This window comes from Salmo salar, unplaced genomic scaffold (genome assembly GCF_905237065.1).
Source record: "Salmo salar unplaced genomic scaffold, Ssal_v3.1, whole genome shotgun sequence".
NCBI classification, from domain to species: Eukaryota; Metazoa; Chordata; class Actinopteri; order Salmoniformes; family Salmonidae; genus Salmo; species Salmo salar.
Genome location: NW_025549663.1, coordinates 48,746 through 76,121, shown reverse-complemented (window position 1 = coordinate 76,121; position 27,376 = coordinate 48,746). Strand labels below are relative to the sequence as shown.

At 38.8% G+C, this 27,376-nt stretch overlaps 1 protein-coding gene and 27 non-coding genes across 28 annotated transcripts; all 28 read right to left on the bottom strand.

The window, feature by feature from the left end:
• Positions 1–2,498: 2,498 nt before the first annotated feature.
• On the bottom strand, positions 2,499–2,571 carry trnav-aac (transfer RNA valine (anticodon AAC)). Its single transcript has one exon. It is a non-coding gene; the product is annotated as a tRNA-Val (tRNA).
• Positions 2,572–2,712: 141 nt separating this feature from the next.
• Positions 2,713–2,785, bottom strand: trnav-aac (transfer RNA valine (anticodon AAC)). The gene has a single exon. It is a non-coding gene; the product is annotated as a tRNA-Val (tRNA).
• A 561-nt stretch (positions 2,786–3,346) lies between these two features.
• Positions 3,347–3,419, bottom strand: trnav-cac (transfer RNA valine (anticodon CAC)). Its single transcript has one exon. It is a non-coding gene; the product is annotated as a tRNA-Val (tRNA).
• Positions 3,420–3,766: 347 nt separating this feature from the next.
• On the bottom strand, positions 3,767–3,839 carry trnav-aac (transfer RNA valine (anticodon AAC)). The gene has a single exon. It is a non-coding gene; the product is annotated as a tRNA-Val (tRNA).
• Positions 3,840–4,407: 568 nt separating this feature from the next.
• On the bottom strand, positions 4,408–4,480 carry trnav-uac (transfer RNA valine (anticodon UAC)). The gene has a single exon. It is a non-coding gene; the product is annotated as a tRNA-Val (tRNA).
• A 141-nt stretch (positions 4,481–4,621) lies between these two features.
• Positions 4,622–4,694, bottom strand: trnav-aac (transfer RNA valine (anticodon AAC)). The gene has a single exon. It is a non-coding gene; the product is annotated as a tRNA-Val (tRNA).
• Positions 4,695–4,835: 141 nt separating this feature from the next.
• Positions 4,836–4,908, bottom strand: trnav-uac (transfer RNA valine (anticodon UAC)). Its single transcript has one exon. It is a non-coding gene; the product is annotated as a tRNA-Val (tRNA).
• A 4,522-nt stretch (positions 4,909–9,430) lies between these two features.
• On the bottom strand, positions 9,431–24,420 carry LOC123738374 (uncharacterized). Its single transcript, XM_045713442.1, has 2 exons — positions 24,329–24,420; positions 9,431–10,738 (listed from the first exon to the last, which is right to left on the bottom strand). The coding sequence occupies exon 2, from the start codon at positions 10,565–10,567 to the stop codon at positions 9,431–9,433; it is 1,137 nt and encodes a 378-aa protein (XP_045569398.1). The 5' UTR covers positions 10,568–10,738; positions 24,329–24,420.
• Positions 11,375–11,447, bottom strand: trnav-aac (transfer RNA valine (anticodon AAC)). Its single transcript has one exon. It is a non-coding gene; the product is annotated as a tRNA-Val (tRNA).
• On the bottom strand, positions 11,803–11,875 carry trnav-uac (transfer RNA valine (anticodon UAC)). Its single transcript has one exon. It is a non-coding gene; the product is annotated as a tRNA-Val (tRNA).
• On the bottom strand, positions 12,009–12,081 carry trnav-cac (transfer RNA valine (anticodon CAC)). The gene has a single exon. It is a non-coding gene; the product is annotated as a tRNA-Val (tRNA).
• Positions 12,223–12,295, bottom strand: trnav-aac (transfer RNA valine (anticodon AAC)). The gene has a single exon. It is a non-coding gene; the product is annotated as a tRNA-Val (tRNA).
• On the bottom strand, positions 12,437–12,509 carry trnav-uac (transfer RNA valine (anticodon UAC)). Its single transcript has one exon. It is a non-coding gene; the product is annotated as a tRNA-Val (tRNA).
• Positions 13,071–13,143, bottom strand: trnav-cac (transfer RNA valine (anticodon CAC)). Its single transcript has one exon. It is a non-coding gene; the product is annotated as a tRNA-Val (tRNA).
• On the bottom strand, positions 13,285–13,357 carry trnav-uac (transfer RNA valine (anticodon UAC)). The gene has a single exon. It is a non-coding gene; the product is annotated as a tRNA-Val (tRNA).
• Positions 13,918–13,990, bottom strand: trnav-aac (transfer RNA valine (anticodon AAC)). Its single transcript has one exon. It is a non-coding gene; the product is annotated as a tRNA-Val (tRNA).
• Positions 14,132–14,204, bottom strand: trnav-uac (transfer RNA valine (anticodon UAC)). The gene has a single exon. It is a non-coding gene; the product is annotated as a tRNA-Val (tRNA).
• trnav-cac (transfer RNA valine (anticodon CAC)) lies at positions 14,338–14,410 on the bottom strand. The gene has a single exon. It is a non-coding gene; the product is annotated as a tRNA-Val (tRNA).
• On the bottom strand, positions 14,548–14,620 carry trnav-cac (transfer RNA valine (anticodon CAC)). The gene has a single exon. It is a non-coding gene; the product is annotated as a tRNA-Val (tRNA).
• trnav-aac (transfer RNA valine (anticodon AAC)) lies at positions 14,762–14,834 on the bottom strand. The gene has a single exon. It is a non-coding gene; the product is annotated as a tRNA-Val (tRNA).
• Positions 15,183–15,254, bottom strand: trnav-cac (transfer RNA valine (anticodon CAC)). Its single transcript has one exon. It is a non-coding gene; the product is annotated as a tRNA-Val (tRNA).
• On the bottom strand, positions 15,396–15,468 carry trnav-uac (transfer RNA valine (anticodon UAC)). The gene has a single exon. It is a non-coding gene; the product is annotated as a tRNA-Val (tRNA).
• trnav-cac (transfer RNA valine (anticodon CAC)) lies at positions 15,816–15,888 on the bottom strand. Its single transcript has one exon. It is a non-coding gene; the product is annotated as a tRNA-Val (tRNA).
• trnav-aac (transfer RNA valine (anticodon AAC)) lies at positions 16,030–16,102 on the bottom strand. The gene has a single exon. It is a non-coding gene; the product is annotated as a tRNA-Val (tRNA).
• Positions 23,573–23,644, bottom strand: trnav-cac (transfer RNA valine (anticodon CAC)). Its single transcript has one exon. It is a non-coding gene; the product is annotated as a tRNA-Val (tRNA).
• trnai-uau (transfer RNA isoleucine (anticodon UAU)) lies at positions 23,787–23,859 on the bottom strand. Its single transcript has one exon. It is a non-coding gene; the product is annotated as a tRNA-Ile (tRNA).
• A 125-nt stretch (positions 24,421–24,545) lies between the features above and the next one.
• trnav-uac (transfer RNA valine (anticodon UAC)) lies at positions 24,546–24,618 on the bottom strand. Its single transcript has one exon. It is a non-coding gene; the product is annotated as a tRNA-Val (tRNA).
• A 133-nt stretch (positions 24,619–24,751) lies between these two features.
• trnav-cac (transfer RNA valine (anticodon CAC)) lies at positions 24,752–24,824 on the bottom strand. Its single transcript has one exon. It is a non-coding gene; the product is annotated as a tRNA-Val (tRNA).
• Between the last annotated feature and the right edge of the window lie 2,552 nt (positions 24,825–27,376).

Here is a 27,376-nt window from a genome sequence, read left to right as displayed (position 1 = left end):
TCCCACCATAAACACACATTCTCTTTTAACAGTACATTAGACATTTCATCATTAATACATTCAACAATTTCATTTCTATATCCTTCCTCCTTTAACAGACTGGCATTTAAACACCAGACACCTCCCCTCTCCTCTCCACACCAAAACCCATTTGAAATGACATTACTGCATGATCACTATATGCTGTAAAGGTATATGCCACCTTCTTAACATTCTGCACCAATTCTTGTTTTGCTAGACATAAATCAATTCTGCTTTGTTTTAATTCCTTTAGAACCACCTGCCTTCTAGAGAATACTCTTCTGTTTGGATTTTCAGCCCTCCATATATCTACTAGATTCTCCTCATTCATAAGTTTCCATAATGCATTTCTAGAAGAGTCATATCTGAATTTAGCACAACTAGAGGCATCCATTCTACTACACCTCACATTAAAATCTCCTATCAGTATACAGTTTTCTGAGCACAGTGTTTTTAATTTGTGAAACATTTCTCTCCTTTCAGATTCAATGTTTGAAGCATAAACATTAATTAAACGAAAAACTACATTTTGAACTTCAAATTCAATTACAATAAGTCTGCCATCATTGTCAGCATATATTTCTTTTACATTTTGCACCACATCATTTTTTATCAAAATAGCCACACCACATGTTTTATCCCCTCCATGACTACAAAAATTAAATCTGACCATTTACTCTTAATCTCCTGCATTTTGGAGTCTGTCCAATTGGTCTCTTGAAAACACAACATGTCTGCCTTAACAGACACTAATACCTGCTCAAATTTGCTCATGTTTCTCAAACTGTTACCATTTAGGGATGCGACTGTAATCATTATGAATGTGTGCAGAAGTATAATCAGAGCCAAACAAGTCCTTAAAAATCCTACTTTTTCTTTTTTCCAAAACCCATCATCTCCCTGGTTTTCGACAATGACCTCTTATTTTTTACAAACAACTGAAGATCCTCACTATCTATTTCATCATCCGTCTCTTTATTTGGATTTTTGGGGGAGCGGCGGGGAAGCCTTTTGAAAAGTGCGCTTTAACAGTGCCCGTGACTTCAGTGGACCCAGCCCACTCTTTGGTGTAATTTTTACACAGGCTTAAAGCTGGCTCAGGCACCTGAGAAGCACCTTGCACCATCTCTACCTGTGTATGTCTTTCACCCATCATGTGCTGCTGTTCCACCTTGTCAGCAGCAGAGACTAAAACGGCGTCTCGTGCTTTGCCAGGAGACATTACAGGCTCTTCAAGCTTATCTGCCACTGTCTCTGGAGTCACACTCTCCATGTCACTCTCATCCTCCCTCTCCATAGGCACACTCCCCTCTTCCTCAGACGTGAGGTCCATTGTTTGCAAAAGTAAGTGATTTTCTCCCTTATTACAGCTACATCTAACTTTAGGTCTGTCACACATTTTGCACACATTTCCTATGTTCCGACATTCTCTGGCATAATGCCCTTGTTCACTACATTTGTGGCATGTGAATTCCGGACATTCCTTAAGTATGTGCCCCGGCTGAATACATAATCTACATACCTTCACTTGATTGTCGTGGATTACACGAAAATATTCAAATCCCTCGACAGTGTTAAATTTAGTAGAATATGGCAAGGATTGCACATTGTCTGTAAACTTTACCTTGCAAAATCTTGTCCCATCTACAATGTCCGTTCCTGGCCACATCCTCCTCTTGATTGGCGTGGTCGCCTTCACCTTCCAGCCTTTTAGTTTCTCTTCTATCTCCTCATCCGTAATGTATGCGGGCAAGTTCAAAAAGGACACCACCAGCTCATCGTTCCCTAGTTCTTTAGCCATGATTTGACAGTTCTTTATCTTTAGCCCGTCTATTAGTCTTTCTTTTCCATTTACATGAGACATTGTTACTTCATACTTATTCCCGTCTTTCATTCGACATCCCAGAATTGTTCCGCAAACTTCCTTTATTCCTCTCAGCAATTCCATCGTTGTTATTTTCCCTTCTTCACTTATTTCCACGTTCACCGTCAGTTCCTTCTCATATGTTCTTTTTTCAGTTCTTCGTTTAACATTCTGATTTCACTGTTGTCCTTTCTCGTCGTCGTTTGTATTCTTGATGTCGAAGCCATGTTGTCCGTCCGGTTATTTTAAGCAATATCCCCAAACAGCTCACGCTGATGGGGGACAATAGCAAAAACGTTTCACAGAAACTTCACTACAGTCACTCACAAACTTTCAAACTCATAAGTCAACTAGACCTCCAAAAAAAACGATATTCTCTCTCAAGCACTCAGACACCTGCTTCTCTTCCACTTCCTGAAACTCCAAAAAGGGGCGTGTGAAGCGAACGTGATAACCACTACACTACAGAAACTGCTGCTTGATTTTCCTGCAAGAAGTAAACCGAATTTTACAGATATTCAGGGCACGTATTCGAATTTCCAAAATACAGAATTTATGAAAATAACAATTCTTTGTTGAAAGTACAGTACCTACTGCACGTGTCAAAGAGCTCTGTTTCCGCCCGGTTTCGAACCGAGGACCTTTCGCGTGTTAAGCGAACGTGATAACCACTACACTACAGAAACTGCTTCAACAATTATCTGCAAGGAGTAAACCGAATTTTACAGATATTCATGGCACGTATTCGAATTTCCAAAATACAGAATTCATGAAAATAACAATTCTTTGTTGAAAGTACAGTACCTACTGCACGTGTCAAAGAGCTCTGTTTCCGCCCGGTTTCGAACCGAGGACCTTTCGCGTGTTAAGCGAACGTGATAACCACTACACTACAGAAACTTCTGCAACAATTATCTGCAAGGAGTAAACCGAATTTTACAGATATTCATGGCACGCGTTCAAATTTCCAAAATTAGGCATTTATGAAAATAACTATTCTCTGTTAATAGTACAGTACCTACTGCACGTGTCAAAGAGCACTGTTTCCTCCCAGTTTCGAACTGAGGACCTTTCACGTGTAAAGAGAACGTGATAACCACTACACTACAGAAACTGCTGCTTGATTTTTCTGCAAGGAGTAAACCGAATTTTACAGATATTCATGGCACGTGTTCAAATTTCCAAAAGTAGGCATTTATGAAAATAACTATTCTCTGTTAATAGTACAGTACCTACTGCACGTGTCAAAGAGCACTGTTTCCTCCCAGTTTCAAACTGAGGACCTTTCACGTGTAAAGCTAACGTGATAACCACTACACTACAGAAACTGCTGCTTGATTTTTCTGCAAGGAGTAAACCGAATTTTAAAAATATTCATGGCACGTATTCGAATTTCCAAAATAAAAAATTCATGAAATTTTCTGTTACCACTACGGTAAATCAGAATGTGTCAATGAGCGTTGTTTCCGCCCGGTTTCGAACCAGGGACCTTTCGCGTGTGAAGCGAACGTGATAACCACTACACCACAGAAACTACTGCTACAATTAGCTGCAAGGAGTAAACCGAATTTTAAAAATATTCATGGCACGTATTCGAATTTCCAAAATGAGAGAATAATGAAATTCTTTGTTAACACTATGGTACTTCTTGAATGTGTCGATGAGCGTTGTTTCCGCCTGGTTTCGAACCAGGGACCTTTCGCGTGTGAACAAACGTGATAACCACTACACTACAGAAACTGCTGCTACATTTAGCTGCGAGGAGTAAACCGAATTTTACAGATATTCATGGCACGTATTCGAATTTCCAAAATACAGAATTCATGAAAATAACAATTCTTTGTTGAAAGTACAGTACCTACTGCACGTGTCACAGAGTTCTGTTTCCGCCCGGTTTCGAACCGAGGACCTTTCGCGTGTTAAGCGAACGTGATAACCGCTACACTACAGAAACTGCTTCAACAATTATCTGCAAGGAGTAAACCGAATTTTACAGATATTCATGGCACGTGTTCAAATTTCCAAAATTAGGCATTTATGAAAATAACTATTCTCTGTTAATAGTACAGTACCTACTGCATATGTCAAAGAGTACTGTTTCCTCACGGTTTCAAACTGAGGACCTTTCACGTGTAAAGCGAACGTGATAACCACTACACTACAGAAACTGCTGCTACATTTAGCTGCAAGGAGTAAACCAAATTTTACAGATATTCATGGCACGTATTCGAATTTCCAAAATACAGAATTCATGAAAATAACAATTCTTTGTTGAAAGTACAGTACCTACTGCACTTGTCAAAGAGCTCTGTTTCCGCCCGTTTCGAACCGAGGACCTTTCGCGTGTTAAGCGAACGTGATAACCGCTATACTACAGAAACTGCTTCAACAATTATCTGCAAGGACTAAACCGAATTTTACAGATATTCATGGCACGTGTTGAAATTTCCAATTTTAGGCATTTATGAAAATAACTATTCTCTTTTAAAAGTACTGTACTTACTGCACGTGTCAAAGAGCACTGTTTCCGCCCGGTTTCGAACCGAGGACCTTTCGCGTGTAAAGCGAACGCGATAACCACTACACTACAGAAACTGCTGCTTGATTTTCCTGCAAGAAGTAAACCGAATTTTACAGATATTCAGGGCACTTATTCGAATTTCCAAAATACAGAATTGATGAAAATAACAATTCTTTGTTGAAAGTACAGTACCTACTGCACGTGTCAAAGAGCTCTGTTTCCCCCCGGGTTCAAACCGAGGACCTTTCGCGTGTTAAGCGAACGTGATAACCACTACACTACAGAAACTTCTTCGACAATTATCTGCAAGGAGTAAACCGAATTTTACAGATATTCATGGCACGTGTTGAAATTTCCAATTTTAGGCATTTATGAAAATAACTATTCTCTTTTAAAAGTAGTGTACCTACTGCACGTGTCTAAGAGCACTGTTTCCGCCCGGTTTCGAACCGAGGACCTTTCGCGTGTAAAGCGAACGCGATAACCACTACACTACAGAAACTGCTGCTTGATTTTCCTGCAAGAAGTAAACCGAATTTTACAGATGTTCATCGCACGTGTTCAAATTTCCAAAATTAGGCATTTATGAAAATAACTATTCTCTGTTAATAGTACAGTACCTACTGCACATGTCAAAGAGTACTGTTTCCTCCCGGTTTCAAACTGAGGACCTTTCACGTGTAAAGCGAACGTGATAACCACTACACTACAGAAACTGCTGCTACATTTAGCTGCAAGGAGTAAACCGAATTTTACAGATATTCATGGCACGTATTCGAATTTCCAAAATACAGAATTCATGAAAATAACAATTCTTTGTTGAAAGTACAGTACCTACTGCACTTGTCAAAGAGCTCTGTTTCCGCCCGGTTTCGAACCGAGGACCTTTCGCGTGTTAAGCGAACGTGATTTTTTTTATTTTTTTTATTTTTTATATTATCAAAAATGTTTGTTTACAATATTTACAGTACAATCTACTGTTTACAGTACAATCCACAGAGAACAATACAGAAGACACTAGACTAACAGAGGCAGGTGAACAATTCACCCCCTATCAAATTATCAACAAAGAAAATATCAAAACAGTGCTTTCAAAAATTATAAGTGATACCTCCACTCTCCTCTCGTGAAATTAACCCACTCCCTTCAACAAAAGACTCATCAAAATGTTCCATCCCATAATTAAACAACATATCTATGTGTTTACTGAACAGTGCTATAAAGATACTCCACACCTGAACCCTCTTTCTGTCAAAAGAAACATAATTCCTCCTACAAAAAATAGCATACCTCACAAAACTCAAAACCATATTCAACAAACACACATTAGCACCCTCACATTTACCAGACACTCCAAATAACAAAAGTTCCTCCCACGCATACTTTTTCACGAAATCTCCCCCCAGTTTCTACATAACATTTCCTTAACTTTACAAAAAAATATTTTAAATCCTCACATTCTATAAACAAATGCATAAGCGTTTCCGGGATACGTCCACATACGTCGCATTCCCTTTCTATCTCACAATTAATTTTCTTTAGCACCACCTTTGTAAATATTCTATTATGTCTTAGTTTGAAATCATTATTTTCACACTCCTTACTATTATATTTTACATTTAAATTTCCCCATATCTTTTTTTCATCCAATTCCGGAAAAACTACTTTCCAAAATTTCTCAGCAGCCGGCCTTCTACACACTTTTCCTACCATTATTCTATACAATCTTTTCACTGGTATACTAGATAAATGTACTTTCTTCTTACTGCTACCAATGAACAAATTAGGAAATACAAATAAATCTTCTCTTTCAACTTCACTATTTATTAAATCAACCCATGCTCTTGGTATACTATTCTTTATCTTGTCATACATATTATTCACTGTTCCCCTTCCCACCTCTTCATCCCATTCATTGATTATGTCAAAAATAGCTTCCCCAGGTAAAAACCCTGGAATTACCTCATAAGTATAATCTTTTATTTGCCGTAGACCTGCACTCATAAATACTTTATTATACAAAACTTTTTCTTTGTTCTTGATTTTCTCATTCAGAAATATAGGTTGATTCATAATCAGGTCAATATGTCCACATTCATAATATACATTAGGCAACAACTCTGCCCATGCATTTAGCACCTCTTTATAAAAATCTGGTACCTTTTCAAACATTGCCCTTTTAAGCCCCATCAATAAACCATTATCCTCACAACCACCACTCTCCTCTAAGTAGACTCTAAAGAAGTGTTTCCAGCCATAATCTTCACTGTCATACAAATATTTCTTTACTGTTTTTATCCTAATAGCTTTTCTTTTGACATCTAAATCTACAAGTTTTAAACCTCCATCCACATAGTCAGCAATCAATGTTTTCTGAGATATTCTCACTCCTTTACCATCCCAAATAAAATTTGACACCACATTATTCAATTCATTTAGGACCCACTCCGGCATGTCCAGGACTCCCAAAACATACACAAATTTGGATAATACCAAAGCATTTGCAACAATTACTTTCCCTTGTAACTTTAGTTTTCTATTTTTCCAGAAATTCAACGTTAGCTTGACTTTATTAAGGATCCCAGTCCAAGTTATATCTTTTGCCTCTTTCTCCTTTACACCAATGTTTACTCCCAGCACTTTAATAAAATCCTTTGCGCTCTTGAATGGAATCTCACACCCGTTTACATTGATATCCCCAACAAACATTATTTCAGTCTTCTCTATATTAACTTTAGCACCCGATGCCTTGCCATATATATCTATGATCCCCATAATGCTTCCAATACTTTCTATATCCTTCACAGTACAAGTAGTGTCATCAGCGTACTGATGTACAACACTGACACCACCACCTGGGATTCCAACACCCCTTACTTCTTTATTACTATTTATCAATGTAGCTAACGGTTCTGTAGAAACACTGTACAGCAGAGCTGACAAAGGACAGCCCTGCCTTACTGACCTCTCCACAGGGAAAGTATCTGTTAACACTCCGTTACATTTAACACAACTTTTAGCCCCACTATACAACAGGTTGATCCAAGATACAAACTTTGGCCCAAACCCAAACCTCTCCAAAGTCTGTAATAAAAAGCTGTGCTCCACTCTATCGAAAGCTTTGTTAAAGTCCAAACTTAAAACTATACCACCTTCATTTTTCATTTGATTAACAACATCCCTAATTGTACAAATTACATCTGCAATATCTCTTCCAGGTATGCCGTAGGCTTGTGTTGATTCAATAATACTCCCAATCACCTTTTTCATCCTATTCGCTAACACTTTAGTCAGTATCTTATAATCCGAATTTAGAAGGCTAATAGGCCTATAATTTTCTAACTTTAATCTACTGCCCCTATTTTTGAATAAGATCGTTAACATTCCAGTTGACATAGACTCAGGGATTTCCTTATTCTCTTCCATATAATGAAACACCCTCACTAAAATGGGTGCCAAAATATCTACAAAGACTTTATAGAACTCATTTGTTAAACCATCCAAACCCGGACTTTTATTACCTTGCGTGCTAACAATTGCTTCCTTGATTTCCATAATCGAAATCTCTTCATCACACATCATTCTATCTGCCTGCGATACTTTGGCACTAATTGTATCCAACAATTTTACAACACACACTTTATCTACATCATTCTTTTTGTAAAGATTTCTGTAAAAGGTTTCAACTGTCTCTAAGATCCCAACAAAATCGTTTACCTTTACACCTCTTTCATCTTCCAACTCTACAATGTAACTCTTAGTTTGTTTTCTTTTTCCAGACCCAAAAAAAAGGATGTACATTTCTCTCCCTCCAAAGCGTACTGTGCCCTGCTCCTAACAATAGCACCCAAACATTTATTTTTTTCATAACGACCCAGCTCTGCATGGATTTTCAAATAATTCACAACATCATAGTCTGGATCCGTATCAGCCTTTTCAAGTTCATGCAACATCCTATTCCTAAGCATTATTTCTTTCTGCTTATCTAAACGGTTATGATTTTTTGCGTACCTAATACTCCTATTTTTTACTTTTACTTTCACTTCCTCCCACCATAAACACACATTCTCTTTTAACAGTACATTAGACATTTCATCATTAATACATTCAACAATTTCATTTCTATATCCTTCCTCCTTTAACAGACTGGCATTTAAACACCAGACACCTCCCCTCTCCTCTCCACACCAAAACCCATTTGAAATGACATTACTGCATGATCACTATATGCTGTAAAGGTATATGACACCTTCTTAACATTCTGCACCAATTCTTGTTTTGCTAGACATAAATCAATTCTGCTTTGTTTTAATTCCTTTAGAACCACCTGCCTTCTAGAGAATACTCTTCTGTTTGGATTTTCAGCCCTCCATATATCTACTAGATTCTCCTCATTCATAAGTTTCCATAATGCATTTCTAGAAGAGTCATATCTGAATTTAGCACAACTAGAGGCATCCATTCTACTACACCTCACATTAAAATCTCCTATCAGTATACAGTTTTCTGAGCACAGTGTTTTTAATTTGTGAAACATTTCTCTCCTTTCAGATTCAATGTTTGAAGCATAAACATTAATTAAACGAAAAACTACATTTTGAACTTCAAATTCAATTACAATAAGTCTGCCATCATTGTCAGCATATATTTCTTTTACATTTTGCACCACATCATTTTTTATCAAAATAGCCACACCACATGTTTTATCCCCTCCATGACTACAAAAAATTAAATCTGACCATTTACTCTTAATCTCCTGCATTTTGGAGTCTGTCCAATTGGTCTCTTGAAAACACAACATGTCTGCCTTAACAGACACTAATACCTGCTCAAATTTGCTCATGTTTCTCAAACTGTTACCATTTAGGGATGCGACTGTAATCATTATGAATGTGTGCAGAAGTATAATCAGAGCCAAACAAGTCCTTAAAAATCCTACTTTTTCTTTTTTCCAAAACCCATCATCTCCCTGGTTTTCGACAATGACCTCTTATTTTTTACAAACAACTGAAGATCCTCACTATCTATTTCATCATCCGTCTCTTTATTTGGATTTTTGGGGGAGCGGCGGGGAAGCCTTTTGAAAAGTGCGCTTTAACAGTGCCCGTGACTTCAGTGGACCCAGCCCACTCTTTGGTGTAATTTTTACACAGGCTTAAAGCTGGCTCAGGCACCTGAGAAGCACCTTGCACCATCTCCACCTGTGTATGTCTTTCACCCATCATGTGCTGCTGTTCCACCTTGTCAGCAGCAGAGACTAAAACGGCGTCTCGTGCTTTGCCAGGAGACATTACAGGCTCTTCAAGCTTATCTGCCACTGTCTCTGGAGTCACACTCTCCATGTCACTCTCATCCTCCCTCTCCATAGGCACACTCCCCTCTTCCTCAGACGTGAGGTCCATTGTTTGCAAAAGTAAGTGATTTTCTCCCTTATTACAGCTACATCTAACTTTAGGTCTGTCACACATTTTGCACACATTTCCTATGTTCCGACATTCTCTGGCATAATGCCCTTGTTCACTACATTTGTGGCATGTGAATTCCGGACATTCCTTAAGTATGTGCCCCGGCTGAATACATAATCTACATACCTTCACTTGATTGTCGTGGATTACACGAAAATATTCAAATCCCTCGACAGTGTTAAATTTAGTAGAATATGGCAAGGATTGCACATTGTCTGTAAACTTTACCTTGCAAAATCTTGTCCCATCTACAATGTCCGTTCCTGGCCACATCCTCCTCTTGATTGGCGTGGTCGCCTTCACCTTCCAGCCTTTTAGTTTCTCTTCTATCTCCTCATCCGTAATGTATGCGGGCAAGTTCAAAAAGGACACCACCAGCTCATCGTTCCCTAGTTCTTTAGCCATGATTTGACAGTTCTTTATCTTTAGCCCGTCTATTAGTCTTTCTTTTCCATTTACATGAGACATTGTTACTTCATACTTATTCCCGTCTTTCATTCGACATCCCAGTATTGTTCCGCAAACTTCCTTTATTCCTCTCAGCAATTCCATCGTTGTTATTTTCCCTTCTCCACTTATTTCCACGTTCACCGTCAGTTCCTTCTCATATGTTCTTTTTTTCAGTTCTTCGTTTAACATTCTGATTTCACTGTTGTCCTTTCTCGTCGTCGTTTGTATTCTTGATGTCGAAGCCATGTTGTCCGTCCGGTTATTTTAAGCAATATCCCCCAAACAGCTCACGCTGATGGGGGACAATAGCAAAAACGTTTCACAGAAACTTCACTACAGTCACTCACAAACTTTCAAACTTATAAGTCAACTAGACCTCCAAAAAAAAACGATATTCTCTCTCAAGCACTCAGACACCTGCTTCTCTTCCACTTCCTGAAACTCCAAAAAGGGGCGTGTGAAGCGAACGTGATAACCACTACACTACAGAAACTTCTTCGACAATTATCTGCAAGGAGTAAACCGAATTTGACAGATATTCATGGCACGTGTTCAAATTTCCAAAATTAGGCATTTATGAAAATAACTATTCTCTGTTAATAGTACAGTACCTACTGCACATGTCAAAGAGCAGTGTTTCCTTCTGGTTTCAAACTGAGGACCTTTCACGTGTAAAGAGAACGTGATAACCACTACACTACAGAAACTGCTGCTTGATTTTTCTGCAAGGAGTAAACCGAATTTTAAAAATATTCATGGCACGTATTCGAATTTCCAAAATAAAGAATTCATGAAATTTTCTGTTACCACTATGGTACTTCAGAATGTGTCAATGAGCGTTGTTTCCGCCCGGTTTCGAACCAGGGACCTTTAGCGTGTGAACAAACGTGACAACCACTACACTACAGAAACTGCTGCTACATTTAGCTGCGAGGAGTAAATCGAATTTTACAGATATTCATGGCACGTATTCGAATTTCCAAAATACAGAATTCATGAAAATAACAATTCTTTGTTGAAAGTACAGTACCTACTGCACGTGTCAAAGAGCTCTGTTTCCGCCCGGTTTCGAACCGAGGACCTTTCGCGTGTTAAGCAAACGTGATAACCGCTACACTACAGAAACTGCTTCAACAATTATCTGCAATTAGTAAACCGAATTTTACAGATATTCATGGCACGTGTTCAAATTTCCAAAATTAGGCATTTATGAAAATAACTATTCTCTGTTAATAGTACAGTACCTACTGCACATGTCAAAGAGCACTGTTTCCTCCCGGTTTCAAACTGAGGACCTTTCACGTGTAAAGCGAACTTGATAACCACTACACTACAGACACTGCTGCTACATTCAGCTGCAAGGAGTAAACCGAATTTTACAGATATTCATGGCACGTGTTGAAATTTCAAAATTTAGGCATTTATGAAAATAATTATTCTCTTTTAAAAGTACTGTACCTACTGCAGGTGTCAAAGAGCACTGTTTCCGCCCGGTTTCGAACCGAGGACCTTTCGCATGTAAAGCGAACGTGATAACCACTACACTACAGAAACTTCTGCTTGATTTTCCTGCAAGAAGTAAACCGAATTTTACAGATATTCAGGGCACGTATTCGAATTTCCAAAATAAAGAATTCATGAAATTTTCTGTTACCACTACGGTAAATCAGAATGTGTCAATGAGCGTTGTTTCCGCCCGGTTTCGAACCAGGGACCTTTCGCGTGTGAAGCAAACGTGATAACCACTACACTACAGAAACTGCTGCTACATTTAGCTGCGAGGAGTAAACCGAATTTTACAGATATTCATGGCACGTATTCGAATTTCCAAAATACAGAATTCATGAAAATAACAATTCTTTGTTGAAAGTACAGTACCTACTGCACGTGTCAAAGAGCTCTGTTTCCGCCCGGTTTCGAACCGAGGACCTTTCGCGTGTTAAGCGAACGTGATAACCACTACACTACAGAAACTTCTGCAACAATTATCTGCAAGGAGTAAACCGAATTTTACAGATATTCATGGCACGTGTTCAAATTTCCAAAATTAGGCATTTATGAAAATAACTATTCTCTGTTAATAGTAGAGTACCTACTGCACTTGTCAAAGAGCACTGTTTCCGCCCGGTTTCGAACCGAGGACCTTTCGCGTGTAAAGCGAACGCGATAACCACTACACTACAGAAACTGCTGCTTGATTTTCCTGCAAGAAGTAAACCGAATTTTACAGATATTCATGGCACGTGTTCAAATTTCCAAAAGTAGGCATTTATGAAAATAACTATTCTCTGTTAATAGTACAGTACCTACTGCACATGTCAAAGAGCAGTGTTTCCTCCTGGTTTCAAACTGAGGACCTTTCACGTGTAAAGCTAACGTGATAACCACTACACTACAGAAACTGCTGCTACATTTAGCTGCAAGGAGTAAACCGAATTTTACAGATATTCATGGCACGTGTTGAAATTTCCAAATTTAGGCATTTATGAAAATAACTATTCTCTTTTAAAAGTACTGTACCTACTGCAGGTGTCAAAGAGCACTGTTTCCGCCCGGTTTCAAACTGAGGACCTTTCACGTGTAAAGAGAACGTGATAACCACTACACTACAGAAACTGCTGCTTGATTTTTCTGCAAGGAGTAAACCGAATGTTAAAAATATTCATGGCACGTATTCGAATTTCCAAAATAAAGAATTCATGAAATTTTCTGTTACCACTATGGTACTTCAGAATGTGTCAATGAGTGTTGTTTCCGCCCGGTTTCAAACCAGGGACCTTTCGCGTGTGAAGCAAACGTGATAACCACTACACCACAGAAACTACTGCTACAATTAGCTGCAAGGAGTAAACCGAATTTTAAAAATATTCATGGCACGTATTCGAATTTCCAAAATAGAGAATTCATGAAAATAACAATTCTTTGTTGAAAGTACAGTACCTACTGCACTTGTCAAAGAGCACTGTTTCCGCCCGGTTTCGAACCGAGGACCTTTCGCGTGTAAAGCGAATGCGATAACCACTACACTACAGAAACTGCTGCTTGATTTTCCTGCAAGAAGTAAACCGAATTTTACAGATATTCATGGCACGTGTTCAAATTTCCAAAAGTAGGCATTTATGAAAATAACTATTCTCTGTTAATAGTACAGTACCTACTGCACGTGTCAAAGAGCACTGTTTCCTCCCAGTTTCAAACTGAGGACCTTTCACGTGTAAAGCTAACGTGATAACCACTACACTACAGAAACTGCTGCTTGATTTTTCTGCAAGGAGTAAACCGAATTTTAAAAATATTCATGGCACGTATTCGAATTTCCAAAATAAAGAACTCATGAAATTTTCTGTTACCACTATGGCACTTCAGTATGTGTCAATGAGCGTTGTTTCCGCCTGGTTTCGAACCAGAGACCTTTCGCGTGTGAACAAACGTGATAACCACTACACTACAGAAACTGCTGCTACATTTAGCTGTGAGGAGTAAACCGAATTTTACAGATATTCATGGCACGTGTTCAAATTTCCAAAATTAGGCATTTATGAAAATAACTATTCTCTGTTAATAGTACAGTACCTACTGCACATGTCAAAGAGCTCTGTTTCCACCCGGTTTCGAACCGAGGACCTTTCGCGTGTTAAGCGAACCTGATAACCACTACACTACAGAAACTTCTGCAACAATTATCTGCAAGGAGTAAACCGAATTTTACAGATATTCATGGCACGTGTTCAAATTTCCAAAATTAGGCATTTATGAAAAAAACTATTCTCTGTTAATAGTAGAGTACCTACTGCACTTGTCAAAGAGCACTGTTTCCGCCCGGTTTCGAACCGAGGACCTTTCGCGTGTAAAGCGAACGCGATAACCACTACACTACAGAAACTGCTGCTACATTTAGCTACAAGGAGTAAACCGAATTTTACAGATATTCATGTCACATATTCGAATTTCCAAAATAAAGAATTCATGAAATTTTCTGTTACCACTATGGTACTTCAGAATGTGTCAATGAGTTTTGTTTCCGCCCGGTTTCGAACCAGGGACCTTTCGCGTGTGAAGCAAACGTGATAACCACTAGACCACAGAAACTACTGCTTGATTTTCCTGCAAGAAGTAAACCGAATTTTACAGATATTCAGGGCACGTGTTCAAATTTCCAAAATTAGGCATTCATGAAATCTATTTTCTGTTAACACTACGGTAACTCAGCACATGTCAATGAGCGTTGTTTCCGCCTGGTTTCGAACCAGGGATCTTTCGCGTGTGAAGCAAACGTGATAACCACTACACTACAGAAACTGCTGCTACATTTAGCAGCGAGGAGTAAACAAAATTTTACAGATATTCATGGCACGTATTCGAATTTCCAAAATACAGAATTCATGAAAATAACAATTCTTTGTTGAAAGTACAGGACCTACTGCATGTGTCAAAGATCTCTTTTTCCGCCCGGTTTTGAACCGAGGACCTTTCGCGTGTTAAGCGAACGTGATAACCACTACACTACAGAAACTTCTGCAACAATTATCTGCAAGGAGTAAACCGAATTTTACAGATATTCATGGCACGTGTTCAAATTTCCAAAATTAGGCATTTATGAAAATAACTATTCTCTGTTAATAGTAGAGTACCTACTGCACGTGTCAAAGAGCACTGTTTCCGCCAGGGTTTCGAACCGAGGACCTTTTGCGTGTAAAGCGAACGCGATAGCCACTACACTACAGAAACTGCTGCTTGATTTTCCTGCAAGGAGTAAACCGAATTTTAAAAATATTCATGGCACGTATTCGAATTTCCAAAATAAAGAATTCATGAAATTTTCTGTTACCACTATGGTACTTCAGAATGTGTCAATGAGTGTTGTTTCCGCCGGTTTCGAACCAGGGACCTTTCGCGTGTGAAGCAAACGTGATAACCACTACACCACAGAAACTACTGCTACAATTAGCTGCAAGGAGTAAACCGAATTTTAAAAATATTCATGGCACGTATTCGAATTTCCAAAATACAGAATTCATGAAAATAACAATTCTTTGTTGAAAGTACAGTACCTACTGCACTTGTCAAAGAGTACTGTTCCCGCCCGGTTTCGAACCGAGGACCTTTCGCGTGTAAAGCGAACGCGATAACCACTACACTACAGAAACTGCTGCTTGATTTTCCTGCAAGAAGTAAACCGAATTTTACAGATATTCATGGCACGTGTTCAAATTTCCAAAAGTAGGCATTTATGAAAATAACTATTCTCTGTTAATAGTACAGTACCTACTGCACGTGTCAAAGAGCACTGTTTCCTCCCAGTTTCAAACTGAGGACCTTTCACGTGTAAAGCTAACGTGATAACCACTACACTACAGAAACTGCTGCTTGATTTTTCTGCAAGGAGTAAACCGAATTTAAAAAATATTCATGGCACGTATTCGAATTTCCAAAATAAAGAATTCATGAAATTTTCTGTTACCACTATGGTACTTCAGAATGTGTCAATGAGCGTTGTTTCCGCCCGGTTTCGAACCAGGGACCTTTCGCGTGTGAAGCAAACGTGATAACCACTAGACCACAGAAACTACTGCTACAATTAGCTGCGAGGAGTAAATCGAATTTTACAGATATTCATGGCACGTATTCGAATTTCCAAAATACAGAATTCATGAAAATAACAATTCTTTGTTGAAAGTACAGTACCTACTGCACGTGTCAAAGAGCTCTGTTTCTGCCCGGTTTCAAACCGAGGACCTTTCGCGTGTTAAGCAAACGTGATAACCGCTACACTACAGAAACTGCTTCAAAATTATCTGCAAGGAGTAAACCGAATTTTACAGATATTCATGGCACGTGTTCAAATTTCCAAAATTAGGCATTTATGAAAATAACTATTCTCTGTTAATAGTACAGTACCTACTGCACATGTCAAAGAGCACTGTTTCCTCCCGGTTTCAAACTGAGGACCTTTCACGTGTAAAGCGAACGTGATAACCACTACACTACAGACACTGCTGCTACATTCAGCTGCAAGGAGTAAACCGAATTTTACAGATATTCATGGCACGTGTTGAAATTTCCAAATTTAGGCATTTATGAAAATAACTATTCTCTTTTAACCTGTTGGGTCTAGGGGGCAGCATTTGCACGTCTGGATAAAAAAATGTACCCGATTTAATCTGGTTACTAATCCTACCCAGTAACTAGAATATGCATATACTTATTATATATGGATAGAAAACACTCTAAAGTTTCCAAAACTGTTTGAATGGTGTCTGTGAGTATAACAGAACTCATTTGGCAGGCAAAACCCTGAGACATTTTCTGACAGGAAGTGGATACCTGATGTGTTGTATTGACTTTAAACCTATCCCATTGAAAAACACAGGGGTTTAGGAATATTTTGGCACTTCCTATTGCTTCCACTAGATGTCACCAGCCTTTACAAAGTGTTTTGAGTCTTCTGGAGGGAGATCTGACCGAACAAGAGCCATGGAACGGTGATGTCCCATTAGACACCTGGCGCGCTACTTCATGTTGGGTACCCTCGTTCCAATACGTTATAAAAGGCTATGCATTCGTCCACCTTGAATATTATTCATGTTCTGGTTAAAAAGGCCCTAATGATTTATGCTATACAACGTTTGACATGTTTGAACGAACGGAAATATATTTTTTCCCCTCGTTCATGACGAGAAGTCCGGCTGGCTTACATCATGTGCTAACGAGACGGAGATTTTTGGACATAAATGATGAGCTTTTTTGAACAAAACTACATTCGTTATGGACCTGTGATACCTGGAAGTGACATCTGATGAAGAGAATCAAAGGTAATGGATTATTTACATAGTATTTTCGATTTTAGATCTCCCCAACATGACGTCTAGTCTGTATCGCAACGCGTATTTTTCTGGGCACAGTGCTCAGATTATTGCAAAGTGTGATTTCCCAGTAAGGTTATTTTTAAATCTGGCAAGTTGATTGCGTTCAAAAGATGTAAATCTATAATTCTTTAAATGACAATATAATATTTTACCAATGTTTTCTAATTTTAATTATTTAATTTGTGACGCTGACTTGACTGCCGGTTATTGGAGGAAACGATTTCCTCAACATCAATGCCATAGTAAAACGCTGTTTTTGTATATAAATATGAACTTGATAGAACTAAAAATGCATGCATTGTCTAACATAATGTCCTAGGAGTGTCATCTGATGGAGATTGTAAAAGGTTAGTGTATCATTTTAGCTGGTTTTATGGTTTTGGTGACCCTGTCTTTGACTTGACAAAACATTACACACAACTCTTGTAAATGTACTGTCCTAACATACTCTAAATTTATGCTTTCGCCGTAAAACCTTTTTGAAATCGTAAAACGTGGTTAGATTAAGGAGATGTTTATCTTTCAAATGGTGTAACATAGTTGTATTTTTGAAAAATTTGAATTTTGACATTTATTTGGATTCAAATTTGCCGCTCTTGAAATGCACCTGCTGTTGATGGAGTGCACCACAGGTGGCACGCTAGCGTCCCACCTAGCCCCAAGAGGTTAAAAGTACTGTACCTACTGCAGGTGTCAAAGAGCACTGTTTCCGCCCGGTTTCGAACCGAGGACCTTTCGCGTGTAAAGCGAACGTGATTTTTTTTTTTTTTTTTTTTTTTTTTATTATCAAAAATGTTTGTTTACAATATTTACAGTACAATCTACTGTTTACAGTACAATCCACAGAGAACAATACAGAAGACACTAGACTAACAGAGGCAGGTGAACAATTCACCCCCTATCAAATTATCAACAAAGAAAATGTCAAAACAGTGCTTTCAAAAATTATAAGTGATACCTCCACTCTCCTCTCGTGAAATTAACCCACTCCCTTCAACAAAAGACTCATCAAAATGTTCCATCCCATAATTAAACAACATATCTATGTGTTTACTGAACAGTGCTATAAAGATACTCCACACCTGAACCCTCTTTCTGTCAAAAGAAACATAATTCCTCCTACAAAAAATAGCATACCTCACAAAACTCAAAACCATATTCAACAAACACACATTAGCACCCTCACATTTACCAGACACTCCAAATAACAAAAGTTCCTCCCACGCATACTTTTTCACGAAATCTCCCCCCAGTTTCTACATAACATTTCCTTAACTTTACAAAAAAATATTTTAAATCCTCACATTCTATAAACAAATGCATAAGAGTTTCCGGGAAACGTCCACATACGTCGCATTCCCTTTCTATCTCACAATTAATTTTCTTTAGCACCACCTTTGTAAATATTCTATTATGTCTTAGTTTGAAATCATTATTTTCACACTCCTTACTATTATATTTTACATTTAAATTTCCCCATATCTTTTTTTCATCCAATTCGGAAAAACTACTTTCCAAAATTTCTCAGCAGCCGGCCTTCTACACACTTTTCCTACCATTATTCTATACAATCTTTTCACTGGTATACTAGATAAATGTACTTTCTTCTTACTGCTACCAATGAACAAATTAGGAAATACAAATAAATCTTCTCTTTCAACTTCACTATTTATTAAATCAACCCATGCTCTTGGTATACTATTCTTTATCTTGTCATACATATTATTCACTGTTCCCCTTCCCACCTCTTCATCCCATTCATTGATTATGTCAAAAATAGCTTCCCCAGGTAAAAACCCTGGAATTACCTCATATGTATAATCTTTTATTTGCCGTAGACCTGCACTCATAAATACTTTATTATACAAAACTTTTTCTTTGTTCTTGATTTTCTCATTCAGAAATATAGGTTGATTCATAATCAGGTCAATATGTCCACATTCATAATATACATTAGGCAACAACTCTGCCCATGCATTTAGCACCTCTTTATAAAAATCTGGTACCTTTTCAAACATTGCCCTTTTAAGCCCCATCAATAAACCATTATCCTCACAACCACCACTCTCCTCTAAGTAGACTCTAAAGAAGTGTTTCCAGCCATAATCTTCACTGTCATACAAATATTTCTTTACTGTTTTTATCCTAATAGCTTTTCTTTTGACATCTAAATCTACAAGTTTTAAACCTCCATCCACATAGTCAGCAATCAATGTTTTCTGAGATATTCTCACTCCTTTACCATCCCATATAAAATTTGACACCACATTATTCAATTCATTTAGGACCCACTCCGGCATGTCCAGGACTCCCAAAACATACACAAATTTGGATAATACCAAAGCATTTGCAACAATTACTTTCCCTTGTAACTTTAGTTTTCTATTTTTCCAGAAATTCAACGTTAGCTTGACTTTATTAAGGATCCCAGTCCAAGTTATATCTTTTGCCTCTTTCTCCTTTACACCAATGTTTACTCCCAGCACTTTAATAAAATCCTTTGCGCTCTTGAATGGAATCTCACACCCGTTTACATTGATATCCCCAACAAACATTATTTCAGTCTTCTCTATATTAACTTTAGCACCCGATGCCTTGCCATATATATCTATGATCCCCATAATGCTTCCAATACTTTCTATATCCTTCACAGTACAAGTAGTGTCATCAGCGTACTGATGTACAACACTGACACCACCACCTGGGATTCCAACACCCCTTACTTCTTTATTACTATTTATCAATGTAGCTAACGGTTCTGTAGAAACACTGTACAGCAGAGCTGACAAAGGACAGCCCTGCCTTACTGACCTCTCCACAGGGAAAGTATCTGTTAACACTCCGTTACATTTAACACAACTTTTAGCCCCACTATACAACAGGTTGATCCAAGATACAAACTTTGGCCCAAACCCAAACCTCTCCAAAGTCTGTAATAAAAAGCTGTGCTCCACTCTATCGAAAGCTTTGTTAAAGTCCAAACTTAAAACTATACCACCTTCATTTTTCATTTGATTAACAACATCCCTAATTGTACAGATTACATCTGCAATATCTCTTCCAGGTATGCCGTAGGCTTGTGTTGATTCAATAATACTCCCAATCACCTTTTTCATCCTATTCGCTAACACTTTAGTCAGTATCTTATAATCCGAATTTAGAAGGCTAATAGGCCTATAATTTTCTAACTTTAATCTACTGCCCCTATTTTTGAATAAGATCGTTAACATTCCAGTTGACATAGACTCAGGGATTTCCTTATTCTCTTCCATATAATGAAACACCCTCACTAAAATGGGTGCCAAAATATCTACAAAGACTTTATAGAACTCATTTGTTAAACCATCCAAACCCGGACTTTTATTACCTTGCGTGCTAACAATTGCTTCCTTGATTTCCATAATCGAAATCTCTTCATCACACATCATTCTATCTGCCTGCGATACTTTGGCACTAATTGTATCCAACACTTTTACAACACACACTTTATCTACATCATTCTTTTTGTAAAGATTTCTGTAAAAGGTTTCAACTGTCTCTAAGATCCCAACAAAATCGTTTACCTTTACACCTCTTTCATCTTCCAACTCTACAATGTAACTCTTAGTTTGTTTTCTTTTTTCCAGACCCAAAAAAAGGATGTACATTTCTCTCCCTCCAAAGCGTACTGTGCCCTGCTCCTAACAATAGCACCCAAACATTTATTTTTTCATAACGACCCAGCTCTGCATGGATTTTCAAATAATTCACAACATCATAGTCTGGATCCGTATCAGCCTTTTCAAGTTCATGCAACATCCTATTCCTAAGCATTATTTCTTTCTGCTTATCTAAACGGTTATGATTTTTTGCGTACCTAATACTCCTATTTTTTACTTTTACTTTCACTTCCTCCCACCATAAACACACATTCTCTTTTAACAGTACATTAGACATTTCATCATTAATACATTCAACAATTTCATTTCTATATCCTTCCTCCTTTAACAGACTGGCATTTAAACACCAGACACCTCCCCCTCTCCTCTCCACACCAAAACCCATTTGAAATGACATTACTGCATGATCACTATATGCTGTAAAGGTATATGACACCTTCTTAACATTCTGCACCAATTCTTGTTTTGCTAGACATAAATCAATTCTGCTTTGTTTTAATTCCTTTAGAACCACCTGCCTTCTAGAGAATACTCTTCTGTTTGGATTTTCAGCCCTCCATATATCTACTAGATTCTCCTCATTCATAAGTTTCCATAATGCATTTCTAGAAGAGTCATATCTGAATTTAGCACAACTAGAGGCATCCATTCTACTACACCTCACATTAAAATCTCCTATCAGTATACAGTTTTCTGAGCACAGTGTTTTTAATTTGTGAAACATTTCTCTCCTTTCAGATTCAATGTTTGAAGCATAAACATTAATTAAACGAAAAACTACATTTTGAACTTCAAATTCAATTACAATAAGTCTGCCATCATTGTCAGCATATATTTCTTTTACATTTTGCACCACATCATTTTTTATCAAAATAGCCACACCACATGTTTTATCCCCTCCATGACTACAAAAAATTAAATCTGACCATTTACTCTTAATCTCCTGCATTTTGGAGTCTGTCCAATTGGTCTCTTGAAAACACAACATGTCTGCCTTAACAGACACTAATACCTGCTCAAATTTGCTCATGTTTCTCAAACTGTTACCATTTAGGGATGCGACTGTAATCATTATGAATGTGTGCAGAAGTATAATCAGAGCCAAACAAGTCCTTAAAAATCCTACTTTTTCTTTTTTCCAAAACCCATCATCTCCCTGGTTTTCGACAATGACCTCTTATTTTTTACAAACAACTGAAGATCCTCACTATCTATTTCATCATCCGTCTCTTTATTTGGATTTTTGGGGGAGCGGCGGGGAAGCCTTTTGAAAAGTGCGCTTTAACAGTGCCCGTGACTTCAGTGGACCCAGCCCACTCTTTGGTGTAATTTTTACACAGGCTTAAAGCTGGCTCAGGCACCTGAGAAGCACCTTGCACCATCTCTACCTGTGTATGTCTTTCACCCATCATGTGCTGCTGTTCCACCTTGTCAGCAGCAGAGACTAAAACGGCGTCTCGTGCTTTGCCAGGAGACATTACAGGCTCTTCAAGCTTATCTGCCACTGTCTCTGGAGTCACACTCTCCATGTCACTCTCATCCTCCCTCTCCATAGGCACACTCCCCTCTTCCTCAGACGTGAGGTCCATTGTTTGCAAAAGTAAGTGATTTTCTCCCTTATTACAGCTACATCTAACTTTAGGTCTGTCACACATTTTGCACACATTTCCTATGTTCCGACATTCTCTGGCATAATGCCCTTGTTCACTACATTTGTGGCATGTGAATTCCGGACATTCCTTAAGTATGTGCCCCGGCTGAATACATAATCTACATACCTTCACTTGATTGTCGTGGATTACACGAAAATATTCAAATCCCTCGACAGTGTTAAATTTAGTAGAATATGGCAAGGATTGCACATTGTCTGTAAACTTTACCTTGCAAAATCTTGTCCCATCTACAATGTCCGTTCCTGGCCACATCCTCCTCTTGATTGGCGTGGTCGCCTTCACCTTCCAGCCTTTTAGTTTCTCTTCTATCTCCTCATCCGTAATGTATGCGGGCAAGTTCAAAAAGGACACCACCAGCTCATCGTTCCCTAGTTCTTTAGCCATGATTTGACAGTTCTTTATCTTTAGCCCGTCTATTAGTCTTTCTTTTCCATTTACATGAGACATTGTTACTTCATACTTATTCCCGTCTTTCATTCGACATCCCAGTATTGTTCCGCAAACTTCCTTTATTCCTCTCAGCAATTCCATCGTTGTTATTTTCCCTTCTCCACTTATTTCCACGTTCACCGTCAGTTCCTTCTCATATGTTCTTTTTTTCAGTTCTTCGTTTAACATTCTGATTTCACTGTTGTCCTTTCTCGTCGTCGTTTGTATTCTTGATGTCGAAGCCATGTTGTCCGTCCGGTTATTTTAAGCAATATCCCCCAAACAGCTCACGCTGATGGGGGACAATAGCAAAAACGTTTCACAGAAACTTCACTACAGTCACTCACAAACTTTCAAACTTATAAGTCAACTAGACCTCCAAAAAACCGATATTCTCTCTCAAGCACTCAGACACCTGCTTCTCTTCCACTTCCTGAAACTCCAAAAAGGGGCGTGTGAAGCGAACGTGATAACCACTACACTACAGAAACTGCTGCTTGAGTTTTCTGCAAGGAGTAAACCGAATTTTAAAAATATTCATGGAACGTATTCGAATTTCCAAAATAAAGAATTCATGAAATTTTCGGTTACCACTATGGTACTTCAGAATGTGCCAATGAGCGTTGTTTCCGCCCGGTTTCGAACCAGGGACCTTTGCGTGTGAAGCAAACGTGACAACCACTACACTACAGAAACTGCTGTAAACACTTAGCTGCAAGGAGGAAACCGAACTTTACTGATATTCATCGCACGTGTTCAAATTTCCAAAATTAGGCATTTATGAAAATAACTATTCTCTGTTAAAAGTACTGTACCTACTGCACGTGTCAAAGACCACTGTTTCCGCCTGGTTTCGAACCAGGGACCTTTCGCGTATAAAGCGAACGTGATAACCGCTACACTACAGAAACTGCTGCAACACTTATCTGCAAGTAGTAAACCGAATTTTACAGATATTCATGGCACGTGTTCAAATTTCCAAAATTAGGCATTTATGAAAATAACTATTCTCTGTTAATAGTACAGTACCCACTGCACATGTCAAAGAGCACTGTTTCCTCCCGGTTTCAAACTGAGGACCTTTCGCGTGTAAAGCGAACGTGATAACCACTACACCACAGAAACTACTGCTAAAATTTGCTGCAAGGAGAAAACAACATTTTAAAAATATTCATGGCACGTATTCGAATTTCCAAAAAAGGGATTAGTGAAATTCTTTGTTAACACTATGGTACTTCTTGAATGTGTCAATGAGCATTGTTTCTCTCTGGTTTCGAACCAAGGGCCTTTTCACGTGTGATGCAAATGTGATAACCACTACACTACAGAAACTGCTGTAATACTTATCTGCAAGGAGTAAACCGAATTTTACTCAGACACCTGCTTCTCTTCCACTTCCTGAAACTCCAAAAAGGGGCGTGTGAAGCGAACGTGATAACCACTACACTACAGAAACTGCTGCTTGATTTTCCTGCAAGAAGTAAACCGAATTTTACAGATATTCAGGGAACGTATTCGAATTTCCAAAATACAGAATTTATGAAAATAACAATTCTTTGTTGAAAGTACAGTACCTACTGCACGTGTCAAAGAGCACTGTTTCCGCCCGGTTTTGAACCGAGGACCTTTCGCGTGTAAAGCGAACATGATAACCACTACACTCCAGAAACTGCTGCTTGTTTTTTCAGCAAGGAGTAAACCAAATTTTAAAAATATTCATGGAACGTATTCGAATTTCCAAAATAAACAATTCAAGAAATTTTCTGTTACCACTATGGTACTCCAGAATGTGTCAATGAGCGTTGTTTCCGCCCGGTTTCGAAACAGGGACCTTTCGCGTGTGAAGCGAAGGTGATAACCACTACACCACAGAAACTACTGCTACAATTGGCTGCAAGGAGTAAACCAAATTTAAAAAATATTCATGGCACGTATCCGAATTTCCAAAATAAGGGATTAATGAAATTCTTTGTTAACACTATGGTACTTCTTGAATGTGTCAATGAGCGTTGTTTCCTGTGTTAAATGAGGCCTCACCCCTGGTTACACTAGTGACCATACCCCCGTGCATCCGGCAAAGGCGGAGGTGTTGCTAACATTTACGATAGCAAATTTCAATTTACAAAAAAAAAAACAATGACTTTTTCGTCTTTTGAGCTTCTAGTCATGAAATCTATGCAGCCTACTCACTCACTTTTTATAGCTACTGTTTACAGGCCTCCTGGGCCATATGCAGTGTTCCTCACTGAGTTCCCTGAATTCCTATCGGATCTTGTAGTCATAGCAGATAATATTCTAATTTTTGGTGACTTTAACATTTACATGGAAAAGTCCACAGACCCACTCCAAAAGGCTTTCGGAGCCATCATTGACTCAGTGGGTTTTGTCCAACATGTCTCTGGACCTACTCACTGCCACAGTCATACTCTGGACCTAGTTTTGTCCCATGGAATAAATGTTGTGGATCTTAATGTTTTTCCTCATAATCCTGGACTATCGGACCACCATTTTATTATGTTTGCAATTGCAACAAATAATCTGCTCAGACCCCAACCAAGGAGCATTAAAAGTCGTGCTATAAATTCTCAGACAACCCAAAGATTCCTTGATGCCCTTCCAGACTGCCTCTGCCTACCCAAGGACGTCAGAGGACAAAAATCAGTTAACCACCTAACCGAGGAACTCAATTTAACCTTGCGCAATACCCTAGATGCAGTTGCACCCCTAAAAATTTAAAACATCTGTCATAAGAAACTAGCTCCCTGGTATACAGAAAATACACGAGCTCTGAAGCAAGCTTCCAGAAAATTGGAACGGAAATGGCGCCACACCAAACTGGAAGTCTTCCGACTAGCTTGGAAAGACAGTACCGTGCAGTATCGAAGAGCCCTCACTGCTGCTCGATCATCCTATTTTTCCAACTTAATTGAGGAAAATAAGAACAATCCGAAATTTCTTTTTGATACTGTCGCAAAGCTAACTAAAAAGCAGCCTTCGCAAATGGAGGATGGCTTTCACTTCAGCAGTAATAAATTTATGAACTTCTTTGAGGAAAAGATCATGATCATTAGAAAGCAAATTACAGACTCCTCTTTAAATCTGGGTATTCCTCCAAAGCTCCATTGTCCTGAGTCTGCACAACTCTGCCAGGACCTAGGATCAAGGGAGATACTAAAGTGTTTTAGTACTATATCTCTTGACACAATGATGAAAATAATCATGGCCTCCAAACCCTCAAGCTGCATACTGGACCCTATTCCAACTAAACTACTGAAAGAGCTGCTTCCTGTGCTTGGCCCTCCTATGTTGAACATAATAAATGGCTCTCTATCCACCGGATGTGTACCAAGCTCACTAAAAGTGGCAGTAATAAAGCCTCTCTTGAAAAAGCCGAATCTTGATCCAGAAATTATAAAAAACTATCGGCCTATATCGAATCTTCCATTCCTCTCAAAAATTTTAGAAAAAGCTGTTGCACAGCAACTCACTTTCTTCCTGAAGACAAACAATGTATACGAAACGCTTCAGTCTGGTTTTAGACCCCATCATAGCACTGAGACTGCACTTGTGAAGGTGGTAAATGACCTTTTAATGACGTCAGACCGAGGCCCTGCATCTGTCCTCGTGCTCCTAGATCTTAGTGCCGCTTTTGATACCATCGATCACCACATTCTTTTGGAGAGATTGGAAACCCAAATTGGTCTACATGGACAAGTTCTGGCCTGGTTTAGATCTTATCTGTCGGAAAGATATCAGTTTGTCTCTGTGAATGGTTTGTCCTCTGACAAATCAATTGTAAATTTCAGTGTTCCTCAAGGTTCCGTTTTAGGACCACTATTGTCTTCACTATATATTTTACCTCTTGGGGATAGGGTTAGGGTTAGGGTTAGGGTTAGGGTTGGGGTTGGGGTTAGGGGTTAGGGTTAGGGTTAGGGTAGGGTTAGGGTTAGGGGTAGGGTTAGGGGTAGGGTTAGGGTTAGGGGTTAAGGGTTAGGGTTAGGGTTAGGGTTTAGGGTTAGGTTAGGGTTAGGGTTAGGTTAGGGGTTAGGGTTAGAGGGTTAGGGTTAGAGGGTTAGGGTTAGGGTTAGAGGGTTAGGGTTAGGGTTTAGGGGTTAGGGTTGAGGTTAGGGTTAGGGTTGGGGTTGGGGTTGGGGTTAGGGTTAGGGTTAGAGGTTAGGGTTAGGGTTAGGTTGTTGTTTGGTGGAGCAAACAAAGAGACATACACGCACGCAGGAAGGCAGGAGGGAGAAGCTATGAACAGCAGACTAAAACGTGATTGTGGGCTTTGTTCCAAGCGGAATATTGTGCGGATAGACCGACATTTCAAGTCTGTCCATGCACTTAAGCCTGCTACTACAGAATGGAAGCGTGCTATGCAATCTAGCCGGCGTTCAACTGAGAGACAGCAGCCCGAATCATGGCAGTGTA